Source organism: Pseudorca crassidens, chromosome 11, assembly GCF_039906515.1.
Source record: "Pseudorca crassidens isolate mPseCra1 chromosome 11, mPseCra1.hap1, whole genome shotgun sequence".
NCBI lineage: Eukaryota > Metazoa > Chordata > Mammalia > Artiodactyla > Delphinidae > Pseudorca > Pseudorca crassidens.
The window spans coordinates 2,851,522-2,868,324 of record NC_090306.1 but is presented as its reverse complement, the minus strand read 5'-3'; the positions used below and the strand labels follow the sequence as shown (position 1 = coordinate 2,868,324).

General features: G+C 43.1%; 1 protein-coding gene across 3 annotated transcripts in view; it reads right to left on the bottom strand.

Annotated features, from left to right (window-relative positions):
* Nucleotides 1-501: 501 nt before the first annotated feature.
* KDM5A (lysine demethylase 5A) overlaps nt 502-16,803 on the bottom strand; it is an 85,925-nt gene continuing 69,623 nt past the window's right edge. For 2 of the 3 annotated variants that reach the window (XM_067756092.1, XM_067756093.1), the window contains one exon: nt 502-11,339. In XM_067756092.1, coding sequence (XP_067612193.1) covers nt 11,133-11,339 — 207 coding nt within the window. In that variant the 3' untranslated portion in view covers nt 502-11,132. The remainder of the gene's footprint in view (nt 11,340-16,803) is intronic. The other variant, XM_067756094.1, reaches the window with a different exon arrangement.

Genomic DNA, 16,803 nt, shown 5'->3' with positions numbered 1-16,803 from the left:
TGAGACGTTTGTGGTAATATCGTTACACAGCAACAGAGAGCCAACGCAGTGGGTACGTTGAGTGTAAACACACACACACAGAGCAGGTAGAAGTTTGGGGATGACCACATTTACACACGCGGAGACATGCTAGGTAGACGCTCAAATACTTTGAAGAGGGACTTCCCTGGTGGTGCAGTGGTTAAGAGTCCGCCTGCCGATGCAGGGGACACGGGTTTGAGCCCCGGTCCGGGAAGATCCCACATGCCGCGGAGCGGCTCGGCCCGTGGAGCCTGTGCTCCGCAACGGGAGAGGCCACAACGGTGAGAGGCCCGCCTACCGCAAAAACAAAACAAAACAAAACAAAAACTTTGAAGAGTGAATGCAGACGCTGTAGACACCTGAGAAACGTAGCCAAGAGAGGAATAATCTAAAGAAACGTGTCATTCTTCACATCGATTAATGCAAGATGGAACAAAAATTTAGTGTAGACAATAAAACTATAAAAAGTACTAAACAAAATCGTGGAGGTATTTTTATTATCTTGTAGAAGAGAAAGTCATTCTAAGCATGTCAGGAAAATTAGGAATTATAAAATTAAAGAGGTTAAGTTTACAGCATGAGATTTAATAACGTCTATAAAGAAAAAATATAAATAAGGTTAAAAGACTAATAAGGTGGTCAAAATTTTGCAACACAAGACAAAGAAATAATGTCCTCAATATACATAACTCTTAAAAATCATTAAGATTCCATTGAATGCAAAACTATACAGCCATTAAAAACAATACAAATCTATATTTATTGTCATATACAAATGTTGACATTAAGTAAAGGAAGCAAGTTACAAAGCGGTACATTCATGTAAAGGTGTACATATCTGTAGATACGCATACCTAAATATACAAAGGGAGCTGTCTGAAAGTAACTTTGCTTAAATCTTAATGTGGTCATTTTTGGGTGGAGGATGACTTTTCATTTACTTCTTTTTTTTTAATATTTCTGAAACAAATGTTCATGTACTGTTTATTTAAAAAACAAGAAATATATTTCCCCCCCAATTTTTAGAAATATTAGCGTATTTACAAAGAAAAAAATCTATATTTGGCAGAGAAGTTAGTCAGACAGCAAAACATCTGATAAAGAAACACCAATGTGAAGGATTCCTAAAGGAAAGTAACTTTATGCATGGGATCGACACAGATACTTCGCAATCATCTTTGGAGACATCATCATCTCAGGGAGAATGCTCTAAGAGAACTTCCGTCGCTGTTAATTCATGAACCAAAGGAGAAAAAGCAGACTAGAGATGTTTTTAAATAGCCTGGGGAGAGCATGGGAGGCAATTTTGAATTTGATACTACAAGGTATAAAGGGAAAATAATAGAATGGCCCATCAACTCCCATTATCAAGTTAATGATCTTATACTAGTAATGGTTACATGTGCCGGCTAAGAGGGAGACAAAAATGTGAAAATGTGTGAAATACCCTCCTTACACACAGTTCGGAAAAAACCACTGATTCCTTGTCATGCATTTAGTGCTGCGATTCTCAACCCTGGCTGCATTTTTAATCACCTGGAAGCTTTTTTAAAAATCCTAATGCTTGGGTCTAGAAAAGGTAAATCTATAGAAACGTAGGTAGATTCGTGGCTGCCTGGGGCTGGGGAGTGGAAACAGGGAGTGATATGAATGGGCATGAAGTTTCTTTTTGGGGTGAGGGAAACATTGTAAAGTTAGACTGGAGTGACGGTTGCACAATTCTGTAAATTTACTGAAAATCCCTGACTTGTACATAAGACAGTTTCATGGTACTATACCGCAATAAAGCTGGTCCAAAACATACTCTTGCTTGGGCTCTACTCTGAGGTACTGTGATTCAATTGGTCTGGGGCGAGAGTGGCAGGAATGGTTTTTAAAAGTTCTCCAGACGATTCAAGTGTGCCACCACGGCTGAGAACCACCAATGCAGTGACATGAAACCACTTTACAAAATGACTTGCAGGATACCACGGCCGGGTTCTCTGAGATGGAGCATATACAGAGCTTTGGACCACCCTTGGTTTCCACTGTCCATCCCCAACTCTACAACGGGACCTTGTCATGGTCATCGCGAATGCCACCGTGTTGGGGTGACTATACAGACATATGGCTCCACTTTTAGAACTGTAGCTTGAAAGCTAAAAGGATGCTCTGAATATATATGCTTAAGGTGGGTATGAAGTACGTTGGCGTTTGTTCAGATAAATCCAATGAGTTTGAATTTGAAGGCACTCAGTCACAGCACATGAGAAAGAATATTAAACGGGAAGATTGAGGATGAAGGTCGGGAAGTAGAAATAATGGCTATCCTTAAACACTGAAAGGCTACCAAACAAGGGCAGTTGAACTAGTTTTCAGATTCTCTAAAGAATCAGGATTGCCGTGCAAGGCCACAGGAGGATGGATTTCAGTTCTCTGCAAGGAAGATCTTTACAATAATCTTGTTCTAGGCATTGTGCTAATCCTGGAGATACAAATGCAGTGACTGAGTGGTTCTCCAATGCCAGCAGGCACTGCAGTCACCTGGAGGGCTTGTTCAAACGCAGGTTGTCGGCCCCGCCCCTGGAGTTTCTGACTCGGAAGGTCTGGGGTAAGGTCCAAGAATCTGCATTTCTAACAAACTCCCAGGTGATGCTGATGCTACGGATCCGGGGACCACACCTGGAGAAGCTGTAAATCTAAATGTTATCAGAGCTCCATGAAAGGCCATCTAAACCAGATTGGGAGGAGAGGAGTGATGTGAAAAGACTTCTCAGCAGAGGTTTGGGGTGTGCTGAACTTTGAAGAAAGAGAAAGTACGAAGGCACAGAGTAATGTACAGGGTGAGCGAGAGTGAAGGTACAGCGAGGAACACAGGCACAAACCAGCAGCCTCTCAAGTTATTTACTGGATGTTTATTCTACACAGGGTATTGTTCTAGGTGCTGGGTATGGAGATAAAGGGAACAAAGCCCCTGCTCTCACGGAATTTATAAACAATCATGTCGCATGCTGCAAAGTCCCATGAAGGAGCAGAACAAGCTGTTGTGAGAGAACAGGGGCCTCTGAAGAGGTGGCATTTAAGCCCGCACCTCAAAAATGAGACAGAAGCCTGGCGTGTTTAGGAAATGAAAATCCACGTGTCGGAAGTACAGCGGCTGAGAGTGTGTGGAAGCAGATGCATGTAGAAAGATAAACACGAGCAGATTCCGTAGAACAACGCACTGAACATATCAGCTCTTTAGACGGTTTATTCTGTAGAAATTTGGAAGATCAACTGGAGATCGACCAGACTAAAGACTAGTCCGAGAAAAGAGGCAAGAGTGGTGAGAACTTGAAGTGATGCATCACAACAGGAACGGAAGACACGGAGATGAAGATGGGAGTGAACCTAAAGGACTTAGTGACCACCTCGTTGCTCACGGGAAGCGAGCGCTCAGCAAGGACTTAGGATGGCTTGCAGAATTCTGGCTTGGGCACCTAGCTGTGCTTTCGGTTAGGGTATAGAGAGGAACTGGTTTGGGGGTGAGAAGGTGGTAAGTTCAGGTTTTGACACAAAGAGTTTGGAGTGATTAAAACAAATACAAGTGGAAATGTTTACCAGCTGATTGAAGAGCAGAGCAAGCCAGCCTGGGCAGGTGATTTTGGTTTGGGAAACAGCTGACTTAAAGTGTTAGCTGGCGGGGGCGGGGAACGAGGGCACCCGAGAAGGAGATACAGGATGAGCCTCTGATGACACTGTTCGAAGGGTAAACAGAAAAGAAGACTAACGAGCAGCTGCAGAGAAGAAAAATTAGGAAAATGTAGTGGCCAAGAAGCCAATGGAGGTCTCTCACCAAGGGAGTGGACAAGTGTCAGATGTCATATACGAAGTGGAGTGCCCACTAGACTTGGCAACATGTGGTCAGTTATGGCCTCCGTGAGAGCAGCCTCAGTGGGATGTGGAGAGGAGGGTCCAGGTTACCGTAGATTGAGGGATCTTAAAGTGAGGTGTGGGGACAAACGGGGCTTGGCTACAAAGGAAGGACCAAGAGAGCAGGAGAGGGAGCCAAGGTCAGGAGCACGTCAGAGGGAGAGACCTGAGCTCATGCGCTGAGGGAAGGTGCGAGGTCTCTGAGGAGGTGACGTGGGATGGGACTCACGGCTCGCCCGTTTGCCTACGGTCTGTGTTGGCCAGAGGACAGACACCTGTTCTGACACAGATGTGGCTGCCGAGCCCCCCTGCTGGCTTCAGTTTCCTCCGTGTTACAGGGGAGGCCTCTGCTGAAGGAAGAGAGGTGGTGGGATGGGGACTGGACAAGAGACCAAGGTCTTAAGTGTCTTTAAGAATGGAAGGGTTAGGGAGTCCGCCTGCCGATGCAGGGGACACGGGTTTGAGCCCCGGTCCGGGAGGATCCCACATGCCGCGGAGCGGCTGGGCCCGTGAGCCACGGCCGCTGAGCCTGCGCGTCCGGAGCCTGTGCTCTGCAGCGGCAGAGGCCACAGCAGTGAGAGGCCCGCGTACCGCAAAAAAAAAAAAAAAAAAGAATGGAAGGGGTTGCTGGACCTTCAGGGCTGCTGCCCTGCTCTGAGAGCCGGCCTCCTTGAGTCAGTTTGTAGAGCTACCCATCAAGGGCGTGTACTCGGCAGTATTTAGCAGCGACGACATCGGATGGCGGAACCGACCGGGGACGAGCTCCTGCAGGGCCAGAGTGACGGAGAAACAACCGACCACAAAGCTTAGTGCCAAGTAGAAAGGATGGCAGGGTTCAGTCAGGAGACTAAAGCCACCAGGGCCCGGGCGGCCTACTGGTCTCAGCAGAAAGGGGCCCAGAATGAGGAGGGCAGGGGCCGATGCTTTGGCGGGCAGGGGGCTGGGGGGGGGGGGGCGGGCGCGCGAATTTCTCACTAAGACCAGGTAGCTACCAACTCAGGAGGAGGGAGGGGCACGGTTAGGTCTGTCGGAAAGTGTCTGATACACTCGTCTTACTGAATAGCACAGCAAGATACTGGTCTTGGGGCACACGTCAAAGTGCCTGATGAACTCCGCAAAATTCAGACCCAAGTGGAGACCACGGGTGTGCTCTAATATGAACGTTAGTGACCGAGACTTACATTTTCTAACAACAGAATATTCAGTAGAGCCTGCGCGTTCCCTCCTCAGGAGTACGGATTGGGAATCTGGACTACGTGTCCAAAACCTCTCTACTATCCTCCCTTCTCAATTCCATCAAAGTTTTTGTAAGAAACATCCTTAGAAACGTCTGCCTTATCCTCCTTCAAGGAGAAGGGCTGTAACTTCAATGTCTTTGTATCCACAAGAACTAACCCACACATGGTAGGAAACAGATTCCAAAAAGGGAAGCAACAGAACGTCATACAAAGAGCTAATACCCACATCAGTGCATTCCTAAATCCAACATTCTTTCTTATGTAACCCTGAAGTCCTCACCTGGGCTTCTGAAGTTTTTGTTTGTTTTGAGGGGGTGTTGTTTTTGAACTACATTAGATTCTGAGCTCACCGCTATGTCCCTGGCAACTCATCAGAGTTCCTTACTACAAGGTTCACCAGCTGGAACCACCAAACCATCTTTAAGGCTGTCTGTGGCATCTTTATTTTGCATTAACAAAGATACATCCTGGCTCCACAGACGAGCTTAGAGAAAATCCTTGCCTAGTAAAGAAATTTCATGGGACTTCGTCACATGGAAACATTAAATCATCTTTCTGCCTACTAAAAGCAGGGCAGAAACACACTTTAAAGAGCAAATAGGTGAGAAGAGTCAAGAAATTCCAAATTGTATTGTCACAGCATACAGTCCCCGAGTGTGTTCTTCTGTACTGTTCGCTCGTCGTGTTATCTGAGACTTCCCAATGCAAGGCTGAGCTTCCCATGAAGAGATTCTGGATCTTCAATGTACTGGTATCAACCACAATGCCAAGGCCCCAAGAAATACGTGGTCTAAGCTGGGTGGATTCCACACAACTTTTAAAAAGAAAAGAATTGGGCTTCCCTGGTGGCGCAGTGGTTGAGAGTCCGCCTGCCGATGCAGGGGACACGGGTTTGTGCCCCGGTCCGGGAAGATCCCACATGCCGCAGAGCGGCTGGGTCCGTGAGCCATGGCCGCTGAGCCTGCGCGTCCGGAGCGGCGGGAGAGGCCACAGCGGTGAGAGGCCCGCGTACCACAAAAAAAAAAAAAAAAAAAGAATTTGTCAATCTTACGAAATTTCATGGTTTTTTTGTTGTTGTTGGCAAGAAAATTCCTTTCCAAGTTCAGATAACCAGTTTTTTCTTCCTCCTTCTTCCCACTAATTCTCCTCCCTAACACATATATACACAATCAAACACTTCATGTTTGAGGCCAATTTCACTGCAGGCAGAACCTTAACATTTTCAGCAATGATCTGTCCCTCACCTGCATGACCTGATAACCTTGGCAATGAGCAAAAAGGGCCATTTACTTCTCTGAAGTGTAAGGTGCAGTTTGAGCTAGTTTTAAGTACTAGGAGGCCAAAGGAAAAAGGAAGTATTTCTTCATCTTTCCTGCTTTTATCACTGGTTCGCTACAAAGGGATAAACAGCTTAAGAAATCAACGGTGGGGAAAATGTCTGTTGGCCATCGCTGGACTCTTGCTGAAAACAGAGAAACGTGAAATCTGCAGGAATCACTTCTCCTACTTCACGCTTTCTGCAAACACTATTCTCAGCAATGTAACAGGCTAATCACACCACTGGTGAAGTTATTTGAGGCCAGTTCTTTGTTTTATAGAGAGCAAATGCACATTAGAAACTGTTCTGCAACAGGTTAAAAGTGGCTCTCAGATCAATTACCAAAATCTACCTTTACTTGGTTACCACTTAGAGTTGCCACCAATGTGAATGACAGGGTAGGGGGGACCTGAGCACACACACAATTTTTAAAAATTTTTTAGGTGTAATGCAAATAACTATACCTAACATTCTTTCAGAAAACAAAAGAAATGCAAAACATGCTCAGAAAACAAGAAATCAAGTTATACTTTTCATAAGGCACCACCAAAATCCCTGGTAAATTAGAGTCCATATTATATTTAAGTGTCTCACTAACAGGTAAATAAACATGTAAGAGAATAATCAATAGGTCTTGAGGCTTACAAAAGACATTCCTGTTTAGACATCTTGGAGTATTGCAAAAGTAAGAATAAGCAGGACACATCTTTAAAAACCCGTCACATCCTTTCCCAGTGCACATCATTCGTTGCATAGTGGTGACTGGATACGATCCAGACCAAGAGAAGACTAGAATTCCAAAATATATTAATATCCATTCTTTCCTTCTCATGCTGTAAATACTAAATGCCACGGCACATCCACATCCAAAGTAATGATATGCCTTAATTAAAAGCAAACAAAAAAGTGGGATTTCAAAAGGTAAAAGGCAAACCAATTGCCGGCTTTTAAAAATTTATACTTAAGGACGTACTGCAAAAGCAACTTTTTACACACATATGAAGCTAGTTCATATGTATACCTTTACTGAACCTGGTTACGTGTGGGTCTTTGCTTAATTTTCCCACAATTTTCAAATCCCCCTTCAAATTGCCACTTTCTCCTTAAAAAGTGGATAATCCCTCCCTCTGAAAGAAGGGCTTTCTCAGTTTTCCGTTTCACCCTCCTACTTTAAGCACTGGCTGATATTCACACAAATGTACTGTAGAATTAAAATATTGCCAAGTAGGGAGTTTCTCTTATACCCACTGAATTGCATCAGAATCTAAAAATTAAGAGAAACAAACAAACTGACATTTCTTGGACACGTGTCAAAGACAAAAGTAGAGAAGTGAAGCACAGGTGAAATCGTTCTCATCTCACAGGTCAGCCCTCGCTGGGGTTTTGATTATTCAAGTACATGGCGGGCGACCCAGGTTTCACATCTGCCGTTTCAATTATCTGAAGCGTGACTTGCAGTAGCTGTTGTTCCATGATGCCCACGTGTGAGTCAGGAAGAGCTGGGAGGCAGCAGCTCGGGAAGGAGCCTGGCCCTGCGTCTCCACACATCTCTGCAGGGTCACTACAGGCAGCGAGGCCAACCCCGGCTGGAGGGACCACAAGAGAGCTGTCGTTGCACTTGCGCGGTTCCAAGGACCTACTCTTGACCTACCAGTTTTCATCTTCCTTCCTATAACCTTTGCCAAAATGGTTTATAATGAATGTGGTGAGAAATACCTTTGAAAGAATTAACGAATAAGTTAAAGAACGAGTGGTGCAGAACTGCGACTCTGAGGAGATAGGAAGGGTAAAGAAACATTTTAAATCAAGTTTTAATATGAAATGTTACAACACCGCAGAATGGAGTTACTTTGTAAAATAAGTACTTTCCTCTAAGTGAAAAAACATCGTCATTTCTTTAACAGATGAATCTTAGTTCACTAATTACAAAATTACACATTTCTATATTTTTCTTTTCTCTTTCTTTTTTTAAACTGTCTCTCATCTGTTCTCAACCTTTGGTCTAAATGGTCAAAAGTCAGACCAAATCCTCTGTGACTTTCAAATAAATACAGAAAATCCCACAGTATCAATTAAATGATATATTTGAGTTTCAAAATGTCAGAAGATAAACAGGGAGCTATTCATGGTTGGAGAAGATAAACAGGGAGCTATTCATGGTTGGAGACTGCCTTGCGTTTTTCTCTCAGTCAAATATGCAGGCAAATACCTATTATGAACATAAATTATTCCCTAAACAGCCCTCTATCCATCCACCACACTCCAAGCAGCAGAGCACCTTAGCTGTCTTTCTCAGCACCTCATGCCCCTCCACTGATAGCTGAGGAATGAAGGAAAAACAAGATATTTTAAAATGTATTCCGGGCAGCCATCACTTAAGACTGCATTCAATTTTTAACCCACAAGCACTTGAAGACTTTTACAGAGAAGACCAAACGGCAAAAAACATTGTGCTTTCTTCTATAATATCAACCAGATGAAATTCTTAACTAAGGAGTAATATCTTTATGTATGGAGAGACTGGCAAAATGATAACTTATGAAACTGATTACTTAGTTACCTTGTACTTTCCATTGAAATCTTAAATCATACACACACTTGAGATGAGATTTTAAGACCCATGCACACCAACACTTATGAACCTCTTAACAGGTCAAGACACTCAAAACGTTATATGATATTAAGGAAGAAATGACTAAAAAATAGGTAGTAGAACCGTAGAGAAAGCATTTCCAGAAACTAGATTTTATAGGAAAGGTTTTGCTTTTTTTAGTAAGATGCCTTTTGAGTTAAATCTCATACCCACGCAAACTGTGACTGGACAGTACATTTCACTTCTAGTTACTAGAAGACATTTCTTTAAAAGAGATCGGGGCACAAAGGGAAGACAAGACTAAAAGCTGCTCTCTGGGCCCACCCTGCTCCCCCCTTTTAAAAGGAAAACTGATGAATTTAAGTCAAACCACAGATCTTTAAACCAAAATAAAGGGACACAGGATAGTGAAGACAAAACACCATTTTTAGTTTGTTTGGTGGGTTTTTGGGGTTTTTTGTCCCCCCCCCAAAAAAATTAGTCCCCTTCTAATAAGAGTTTCCATACAGCTTACCTAACACCTTCACAAGAACACAGAACACAACAGGAGGGAGGAGAACACAGCACCGTAGTTCCAAACTTTCACGTACAAAACAGAACTACCATCACAGATACAGTATGACCAGGTTTCCCCACAGAAAGGGACAAGTCCCAACACACAAACGAAATATAATTACCTATTTGAACAAAACCAAGATGGAAGATCTGGTCAGGCTAGGATGGAGAAGGAAGTGCTAACTCCTTGTACTACAAGGAAGGAATGGGATTCCTTTATTAAAAAGCAAGACGAGAAAGCAAGCCCCCAAATGGATTTTTGATGCTGAAACTCTGTCATAAGCTGCTGGTAACAGTGTGTGTGTGTGTATATATATATATATATATATATATATACACATACATATATGTATATTAAAAAAGGAAAATAATCTATTTATAGAACAGTCAGTAGTCAGAGACATTTAGAAAAAAGTAAAAACAAGTCCTTTTTTCTTTTTTTAAAAAATGGATTTACTAAAACAACTTTGTCACCCAGATGTACTCTAAGCCCACGTCCTCTGATGAAGCCACGTGCTGTGCGACAGCATCTGCCGCGGGCCACGGTCAGAAACGGCCAGTCCTGGAAACCACAGCCAGTGGGGGCCGGGCTGCAAGGCAAGAGTTGTTATTTGCTGGTCTTGCTCGGGGCCATGCCTGAAGCCTGGTGGCACCTGGTGCACTTGTGAATGAAGGGTTCCCCGAAAAGCAGGCACCGCTGTGGCTCAGTAAAACGTTCTGACTTGTCTTCTTTGCTACCGCAGAAGCCTGGATCCACGTACCTGCTCTTCTTTAAAATGCAGACCCAAGGCAGCAAGACTTCTCAAAGCCAAAAAAAGGCTCCTTGCCTTGAAATAAAATCTCTTCTTCCCAGAATCCAATCTAGTCAGACTTCTGAACTAGATGCCATCCTCCTCCTTAGGAAGATGAGGTGATCTGCCTCTCAACTGGGGTTTTCTTCTTGGTACAGACAAGCACATGGAGCTGAGGTCTACGGGCTGTGCCACCACCCATGGCCTCTAACAGGACTAACTTCAGCCCTGGCCCTCTCCTAGCTGGATGTGTAGGGCGTCAAATGCCAGGGCAGAGTGGAAGGAAACTGCTACTCTACTCCTCCCCCACTGGCCTAACTAAGGAGATCCAAGGGATCAGCACCTCTGGGTGGCGCTGGCTGCAAACCTCTAACTAGTACCAACTGGCCAGAAGCCGCGGCCTACATGCCCTGCCAGCACACCAACGCATTAATGCCAACCAGCCACCCTAGCGCTCAAATGTCTGGCCTTAATGTGACAAGCAATCTCAGAGGAGACACGAACTGAAACACTGGCTGCTGGACCAAAGCAGACACCCTCGGCACAGATGTGCTGACAGAGAACGCAGATCCCACGTCCATGCAAAGAGGAAGTCGGCTGGGAGGACTTGCTCAGAAGGCCATTCGTCTTTGGAAGCAACATTCTGAGTGGATGTAAACCACTCTACTGACTACGGTCTCTGTGTGGTCCGTTTTCCCCCATGTCCCAAGCTAACCCAGCACCTGCTAACTGGTCTCTTTAAGGTCCTCCACTGGTAGCTTGTAGCTCATTATGAAAGAAGGAGGTGCTGCTGGACCTGGGCTATCTGGCCCCTGCTTCTTTGCACAGTTTGTACAGATGTAATCTTCATTTTCAGCCATTTCTGGAGATACACCCACACAAACTTGGTGAAACCATTCATCACAGCCACCATCACATTGCACCCAGTCTACCTGTTGGAGACAAGATCAGGGAATGTTTAGGTTACATACACATTAAGCCTGGAATACAAGCAAACCAAAGAGCTTTCTTGGCTTAAATGATAGCAAATAATTGGGATGCCCAGAGATAGACAATGACTTCTTACGGGGTTATTTTTTAAAGAAAGAAGCTGGGAAGTTAATACCCCCAAATTATTTTTTCCATAATATGTCCACAAAATTAGGCCTCTTAGGTACTCCATTACCTCATAAATACCTGGGGCTCCTAGTGAGGCAGAAACATGTTTGAGAAAATCTGACAAAAAAGGAACTTCTAATAGAGCAGCCAAGTAGTTTTAGCTAATATTAACAATTTCTAGGCTCTAAGACAATGCAAGTATCAATCAAGAAGAGTACAACAATGTGAAGGCAATCCTGTGTATTAGCTTTATTTCAAAGAGATAAGCCAAAGTACTAAGAGCATTAAATACCTTTTTAGAAAAGCAGTCACATAGGCCACTTTTTAAACTAATATTTTTTATTCTTCTCTTCTTCCGTTACAAATACAACTCCCTATAAAAAGTTAGCAAATATCAGAGGTCAAATCTTACAAATTAGCCAATTAAAACAGTCAAAGACACAGGTCAACAGATCACTCTGAGGTTTCAAATTAAAGTCTGGGTAACTGACAGGTCGGTGGCAGCTCGGACCCTCCAGAGAACACTGTGATTACAGGAGGCTAGAAAAGGACTGTTGTTTGCTGACTTTAAGCCTGGGGCACACAGTTAACAGTGAGGTGAGCTGGGGCTTTCCTATTTGGCAGCTGACTGGAGTCGTTTTTACAGCTACGCCACTGCGGATTAGGACCTTTAAGATCAAAGAGCTGCTTGCCCTTCTCTCCCCAGTGCAGAAGTTGATAACTTCACTAGCAACGAAGTCACTTACAACAACGAGCTTTGCCAGAAAACAGGGCAAAGTATGGAGTATGAAGGGATCAATTAAGTACTTCAGTACAGCTTATGGGAAAGAACAGAGGAAGGAGGTTTGGGCTATAGGGAAATGAGTCTCAGGAAAAGTGAGGAGTTTTCAAAATCTGTCCGTATACTATAAAACTTATCAAAAGTGTGATACTCCTGGTTAGTAGTTTCCCGGTTTTTAGTAAAGGGTGGGAGAAATCATCTGTCAAAATAATCTTTTTGCTTTCACCGTTCCTAGAGTTCTTTTGTAAAATTTGAGGCAAGTCACTTAATCTCCCTAAGGCCCCATTTCTCCATCTGTAAAATGGAGATCAAATCTTGCTCACAGGATTATTTAGAGGATCAGGTAAAATAATGTCTGGCAAGACACCTGGTCCCCAGCCTGGGACACTGAAGGCACTTTTTAAGATCACAGTCTCCTGGCTCTACTCACTGTCCTACCTTCCACAAAACATTCTGCACCTTCAAGTAACTGCCTGCGGCACTACTTGCGTCAGAATCACCTGTTGCGTCTGTTAAACGAGTAGCTGAAACCCAGCCCAAACCCACAGACTCAGAATATCTTGGGGGACAAACCAGAATCCTGCACTGTGACCAGCTCCCAGGTAATTCTTAAATATTCTAAATTTGACCATCGCTGGCACTACGTGGTCCTGCTTTCTGTAAGTTCGGAGTGACTTAATTACTTCCTGACATAAATTGTGGTTTTGTTCTGCAATTGTTTGTGTGATATTTAGCTTCTGAAGTCTGTGCAGTGAAGAAAACAACTGATCTAAATGTCCCTGCTGTGGCAAACTGTCCTGGAGACAGAAAAGGGAGACAATGACTCAAAAATACAGATGCTACCAGCAGATGAAGATTTATAAAGTGCTAATCTGACAGGGGGTGAGCTCAGCCCAACTGTCCGGCTATTTGGAGCTGATCAGCGGAACTGGGAGAGCTGTGCTTCTCTGGGCCACCCAACCTGGAGGTGCCAACCTGGTTATGACAACCCTGAGTCAACAGGTAACTACTCCTGCCTCCAGTTATCTAACCCAGTCCAGCCCCCACCGGGTAAGAGGTTACCAATTCACCACTATTTGCTGCCGAGAAAAGCGGCCCCATGTCTTTTAGAATCTAATTGTGCACTACACGCCCTGGCTTCCGGTCTCCCAAAATCATATCTATTGCTGTCTTTCAAATAAGGAAGACAACATTTCCTTTTGTGATTTTGGCTAGAGGTCCATTCCTAAGCCCAGCTCTCCCACCATCCCAAAAAAGTATATAACTTTTCTTGAGATGCTATCCCAGCCTACCTGTTACACAACAATTTACCCTAATAATCTAGCAGGGAAAAAATAGCCCTCTTGGACTTCCCTGGTGGTGCAGTGGTTAAGAATCTGCCTGCCAATGCAGGGGACACGGGTTCAAGCCCTGGTCCGGGAAGATCCCACGTGCCGCGGAGCAAATAAGCCCGTGCGCCACAACTACTGAGCCTGCGCTCTGGAGCCCGCGAGCCGCAACTACTGAAGCCCATGCGCCACAACTACTGAAGCCCATGCGCCTAGAGCCCGTGCTCCATAACATGAGAAGCCACCGCAATGAGAAGCCCACACACCGCAACGAAGAGTAGCCCCCGCTCGCCACAACTAGAGAAAGCCCACACGCAGCAACGAAGATCCAACGCAGCCAAAACTGAATAAATAAATTTAAAAAATTATTTTTAAAAAATAGTCCTCTTTACGAATATCTTCCTATCATGTTCATCTACTTACAATCAAAATCCAGTTCTACTTTTGTCTGGAATGTCAACTGAACCTGCAGACTATGCAGTAGACTGAACACTCAAGAACAAAGAATTTGGCTAACTGCATAGTAAGTTCTAATAGTCATTTCCCCTTTCAGTATTTCTGGGAGATATACTTATCAAATCAAAAAGAAGTAATTCCTGGAAAGCTTCACAGCAATGAGCTGTTCAGATATTAACTGATAAGACATTTAACTATAGTAAAAATAGCTTACTGGGTTTGGATTGGGGGAAATGTGTGCTTCAATGAGAAATATAATGTTAGTTTGGCATTTCATGTTTTGCTATATGGTTTCATATTTACACGTAAGAAAAAATATTTGGCACATTACATTTTTTGTTCATTTCTTAGCACATATTACTGCACTGGGAAAAAAGAAAGCCTCGTGATTTAGTGACAGTCTTAGCTTAGTTACCCACCTGAGCTCTTTTTATTTTGGCATTCAATCTCTTTTGCACCGAAGTTTCTTGCAAAAGCCAGATTTCAAAATTAAAACAATTTAATCAAGTATGACATATGTTCACAATCCCTGTGTATGTTTTTTTGGTGATCTTAACAGTAAGTAACCAACCCTCCCAGTCTGCCTAAGATTAACAGGTTTCCCAAAACACAGGAATTGCGGTGCTAAAACCAGGAAAGTCGCAGGCAAGTTGGGACAGTTGGTTACCCTATCATAACATCACCAGTTTGTGTGTGTCTCTCATTCAGGTAATCCAACCTTTGATTACCTATGCCAAAAGGAGATATGAATGATAAAGCCACTGATAACGCAAACACTTTTGCTGAGACAACTCTCCACAAAAATCTTTTAAAATCAGAGCGGCTGGGACTTCCCTGGTGGTGCAGTGGTTAAGAATATCCACCTTCCAATGCAAGGGACACGGGTTTGAGTCCTGGTCCGGGAAGATCCCACATGCCGCGGAGCAACTAAGCCCTTGTACCACAACTACTGAGCCTGCGCTCTACAGCCCGTGAGCTACAACTACTAAGCCCGTGCGCCACAACTACTGAAGCCTGCACACCTAGAGCCCATGAGCCACAACTACTGAGCCCACGCGCCACAACTACTGAAGCCTGCGCGCCTAGAGCCCATGAGCCACAACTACTGAGCCCACGCGCCACAACTACTGAAGCCTGCATGCCTAGAGCCCATGTGCCACAACTACTGAAGCCCGTGTGCCTAGAGCCCACTCTCTGCAACGAGAAGCCACCGAAATGAGAAGCCCGTGCACCGCAACGAAGAGCAGCCCCCGCACCACAACGAAGAGCAGCCCCCACTCGCCACAACTAGAGAAAGCCCGTGCGCAGCAACGAACACCCAATGCAGCCAAAAATAAATAAATAAAATTTATTTATTTTTTAAAAAATCAGAGTGGCTAACAAATAGTAAAAGTGAGAGACAGAAGTTTATAAACATAGTTTCTCTTTATTTATTGTGCCAAACTTCTTAGGGAGGTAGTAATGGGTAAGGAAAAAGCCCATAGTAAGAAGGTTAAAAAAAAAGTAAAGAGAAAAAAAATCTATTTTCATAAGTAAGATTAAATATTTATTTCAATGCAGAAAAAATGTTACTTAAATATTAGCTTGAAAGAATTTGCTCCTTCAAATTAACTCGGTTTACTCTTGGTACCAATGAGATTGAATGAAAGTGGCAAAATTCACAGAGAAAAAGATTCTGAACCTTAAAACTAATTTTTTGAAAACAGTTCTTCATTGTTATTTTTAAAATTAATTTCAACTTGAATTTGATAATGATGGAAGAGATAGTTTGGGGTTTTTTTTAAACCTTTTACATTTTCTGATAATATTTTTCTTTTTTCTTTCTAAAACATCTTGAAATTGAAGCTAGGTACATTTAAGTAATCCTTCAAAGTTTTCTCAATCTGCACATTTTTAGGTAAAAATAATAGTAATTACTAGTTAGAATACATTTACCTAAATATAAATGAACCCAAGAAGTTGTGTGGGTTTTTTGCTACATGATATTTAAAGAACACAGACTTCCTTAAAAAACATTCTTTTCTTGTCATCCTTTTGCTCTGAAGATGCGTACCATGCATTAATTTGTTTTCCTTAGAGAAACACTATACTTCAAATTGAGAAAGTTGTAAAATTCTTTACCAAGTTTCTAAAGAAACACACCTTCCATTTAGTAAAACTGGTGTCAGAAACAGACTTGGAGAACCATAAAAATTGCAAAACAAATGATGGGCAAAATGTTTATAATCTGAAATAATTTGTTTAAAATTAAACACATTATAGAAATACATCATTCATATAAGGGTCTTTCATGTAGCTATTGACAGGTTAAGGCACACCTGCTCACCTGTGTATGTGTTCTGACAATTTTTGTACTAATCTTAACAAATTAATGTGTACAAATCTTTGTACGTTTTAAACAATAGACATTTTCTCTAAATATTCAGCTAAATCTACTTTTGCTCCATCAAAATGTAGATAACTTTCCAGACTTTTTTTTCTTGGCCACGCCATGTGGCATGCAGGATCTTAGTTCCCCAACCAGGGACTGAACCCAGGGCCCCTGCAGTGGAAGCGCTGTGGAGTCCTAACCACTGGACTTCCAGGGGATTCCCCTTTCTAGATTTTTTTCTTTAAATACCTATAATGTTAGAAGTAAATCCCAGGGTTCATCTAAAAATAATGATCACATCTTAACACCTAAGTTGCATTTTTGGTTAACTAGTGCTTTCACATACAGATGATCTCACCTTA